General features: G+C 31.9%; 1 protein-coding gene across 1 annotated transcript; it reads left to right on the plus strand.

Moving 5' to 3' along the window:
- Positions 1 to 404: 404 nt before the first annotated feature.
- LOC107822187 (uncharacterized) lies at positions 405 to 1,577 on the plus strand. Its single transcript, XM_016648699.2, has one exon. It carries the CDS (start codon positions 530 to 532, stop codon positions 1,286 to 1,288), a length of 759 nt encoding a protein of 252 aa, XP_016504185.1. The 5' UTR covers positions 405 to 529; the 3' UTR covers positions 1,289 to 1,577.
- The last annotated feature ends 2,507 nt before the right edge of the window (positions 1,578 to 4,084 follow it).

Here is a 4,084-nt window from a genome sequence, read left to right on the forward strand (position 1 = left end):
TTTTTTAAAGTTGCTGGTGTTTTTTGAATTATAAAAACTTCAGGCGGGCTTAAAAAAATAGTATAATAACTTGAAGGATAAATTAACGTTTAATCCTTTACTAATGAAATTTGAGAGTATATAATATAATATCAATATGGCAGATCTGGACCAATTCAATTTCTTATATTCACTTGAACAGTGATTTAATATGCAATAATTTCCTTGCAAATTACCTCTTTCGCAAGAATTAGGAAGTCAAACATCATCGATCACCTCAAAGAAGCTTCTATAGAATTATTAATTCCCCATTTTTATAATAAAAGTTATATTCAAGTCCCCCATTTTTGATTTGACTATTCCCTATTCCCGCTTAGATCAGGTCTTCCCAACAGACTCTAATAAATAAGCTCATTCTACCTCTCTTTTTCTTTAGACACAAAAAATACAATCCCACAACCAAAAGTCAATATCCACTCCAAAACAAACATTCATATTCTCAATACCCAAAAATTTCCCTTGTTTTATTCTGGTTTTTTGATTTCTCAAAATGGTTAATCCATTTATTTGTGGATCTTTTCATCATCAAGATGAAGATGATATGGAAAATTTAAGCCCCTGTTCAACTCCAAAAAGATCAAAAAAGAACTTGTCAAGAACAAGGTCTAGTAACAAGAATAACCCTTATTCAGATCGAGGTCTTGACAAATTTTCTGCACTTTTAGCTGATCTTGAAGACAAGAAACAGAGGATTTATTCACAAATTGGCCCTGATGATATCTCTTTCGTTCGTTTCGTCTTTTCGAATTCCAATGATGTCAAGCCTATTGTTGTCAAGTTGAAGGACAAGAAGCAGACAACAAATGATCACGAGAACAAGCAAACCACTGAAAAAATACAATCTCAGGCGACTAGCGAATCAAATGAAGGAAAAGAATTGCAAGTTGAGTCCAAGAGAAGGCTAAAGAAGAGCATTTCTTGGAAATTTAAGTGGGAAAATTTGAAGAAGCCTATGTTTTACTTGCCGGTGACTATAATATTGATATTGGTTTTTTTGGCTATATATGGAAGGTCATTTGCAATAATGTGTACTTCAATTGGATGGTACATGATTCCTACAATTAGAGGAGGGAACTCAAGTTCAAGCACAAAGACAAAAACGCCAAAGAGGAGAAAGGAATATGTAAGAAGATTTAGTGAGAAAACTGTTGTAAGTGAAAGATCAACTTCTCCAACAAGTGTTATGAATGGACCAAGTGATAAGTTACCACCAACTGGTAAACATGGCCGTAGGACAAGTTGGTCATAGTGAAGATCAATATCATCATAATTTTCTTGATCTTGTGAATTCTCTCTTCTTTACTTTTCTGAATTTGATCATTTTTTTTTTGTTGGTCTTTTCTCTTTCTTGAGCTTATGCATTGTAAATTCTTTTGTTGATTTTGTACATGTTGTCATGTTTGAGTTAGACTAGAAATTTAGTCACTCTTTGGCATGTTCCTTTAGATTAGGACTATGTTTTTGCTACCAAGTTATGATGGTTCATCCGACTTGAAATTGTACTGTTTTTGAGAGTTCAAGGAAATCATAGTTTCTCCTCTTTTAGTTTCTCATTTAGGCCGATTCTTGATCTCTCATTGACAAATTAAAAGTTAGATGTCTTAGTAACTGGTTCTTCTCTTGAACGTAAATCAGCTCATTTTAGGATTTTCAGTTCTCTCGAAGAAAAAGGCTCTCCATTATTCATAATAACATTAATATTCGAGCCAGCTTGCATGCACTTCAACTATTTCTGAATTTTGTTTTTGTTGCAATTTTAATCCCTTTCTGCCATTGTTTTTATGACATTTTGTTGATCACTAGGCGACATACTCATGTGCAATAAAAAATGTTTTAAATGAGAATAGAATATTTATTTCATTTTTAGTCATCAAATTTGAGAAGGGAAATCTTTTATACAAATATAATTTAGCTCAAATTTGAGTCAATTGTCGATTCTTGCTCCATTTGAATGATCTTCCTTATCCTTGTTTCTTCTGTATCCTTCTTTATCGTATTTGATACGAGTAAGAAAGAAATATTGTTATATGGAAGCATATTCTAGCAGCTTGCCAAGGCTGAATTTCGACAATAGCTGAAACTAAGCTCAATTTACCCTTTTACTATCGGTTGTTATTTTCAGTATAAAGGTAAATAAATTGGTAACATTTGCCTAACTGCCGCTAGCAGATGGTTGCGTTCCTCTTCCCTTTAAAAATTGAACTTTTTGATTATGTAAAAAATGACAATTAGCTTTGTGCTCTATGTAGATTAGGGTGATTCTCAAGATATGATAAACTTGTAACTAGAATGGCCTTTACGCCGAAAGTATTAATACCTCTTGTTGCGCAACATTTAACACATATAGAAGTTGACACAACACTTATTTATGTAATCTTGATAAATAAAAAGCACATACTCTTATTTCATATAAAGACAAGTCTTATCAAAGTGCTCTGCATCTGAACTTAATTACGAAAAATATTACAAATTCTTTAAACAATGTCGTTGCCATATAAGGTCAGAAAAGCAGCCACGTGTGTTGAATTACTTCATTAATTTATGCGAAATTTTGAATGGAAAAAGATTGAGTGTGGTTTTGAGGAAAATATCCAATTGAGATCGGGCAGTATTGACAAAATCACATCATTGTTAGTTGTAGTAACCACTAATCTCCCGCTTCACTTTAGTTGATTTTTCGGCGGTTTTCGTACATATTAAAAACTTTCATCTTTTAGTATTAATTAATAATAAATTTGACAATTTTAACCTTACTTTATTTATTGATAATATAACAAATATTTCTAGGCTCTTTACTCCAAAGGCAACTTTAAAAAAAAGAAGTTAATTCATTCTTGATATTTGAAAATTTCAAATATTGTGGACAAAATAAAGGGGCAAAAAATCATTTAAAAAGTGGACCGGAGGGAATAATAATTAATAAATTTCATAAAAACGACGCCATTTACCTGCTTCCTCCTTGGCTTTGTTTTTATTCAGAGATTCAAAGATAGTTATCCAGATAACGTTTTTCTTATATAGGGTATATAATTCACAAAAGTAAGCAGCAGTTGGGTCAATACGTTTTTTCTAGTTTCCAATGGTGCGCTGCACATTTACAACACCTTTCCATCCCTTTCATTGCATAATGTCACGTCATTAGGGTCGTTTAGTTGCCGGTTAGATTTATGCATTTACTAAATATATATATATTAGTTATGCAGTGATTAAAAATGCAGGGTTGAGTTATGTTGGGATTAGTTATGCGGGGATTAGTTATGCGGTAGTTATATAAGGATTAGTAATATAAATGTAATGTGAGTGTTATTTATTATTAGCTTACTTTATTTTATTAAAATTGTTAGTATAGTTTAAATATATATTTTTAAACAAAAAAATACAAGTTTGAATAAAGGGTATTCTTGTCATTTTGTGTTTTAATACAAGTATTACTAATACATGTATAAGTTATTCCACCTTCTACCATGCATAAATAATACATATATTCTCTCATAACTTATACATGTATTAGTTATGTGGAAAAGAAAAATATGAACCAAACATTGTATTAGCAATGCTAAATTTTATGTGAAAAAGAAGAAAAAATAACCAAACATTGTATAACTTATGCTAGCTTCTATGTGGAGATTATTTTTTCCCCTTCTTTTAACCAAACAACGTATAAAGTTATCCTAGTTTTAATACATGGATAACTCCCTCTAACCGGCTAACAAACGACCCCTTAGTCTTTGACTAAGTACACGTGCGACACTTGACAACTTGCTCACGATTTTGCACAACTTGCTCATGTTCTTGCTATGCCAAGTCAGCCTTACTACACTCAAGATCGCCAAGGAATGTTTGAACACAAGAGAATTTCCAAATGAAGCTTTGTATTAGAGAGAACTTGATTGCTTTGCTTGGTGAGTTACAAATGAATAACCCTCTTTATATACTAGTTTCACAGGGGCTAGTGAGTAAATAATAATTATTGCACAAGGCCCTTATTATTTACAAGTAAGTCCCTTCTCTAGAACTCTCTTCAAACCTAGAAGATTCCAAAGAC

This window comes from Nicotiana tabacum, chromosome 12 (genome assembly GCF_000715075.1).
Source record: "Nicotiana tabacum cultivar K326 chromosome 12, ASM71507v2, whole genome shotgun sequence".
Classification (NCBI taxonomy): domain Eukaryota; kingdom Viridiplantae; phylum Streptophyta; class Magnoliopsida; order Solanales; family Solanaceae; genus Nicotiana; species Nicotiana tabacum.

Excerpts from the sequence above, each read along its gene's own strand:
- LOC107822187 (XM_016648699.2), top strand. The coding sequence starts at position 530 with ATGGTTAATCCATTTATTTGTGGATCTTTTCATCATCAAGATGAAGAT.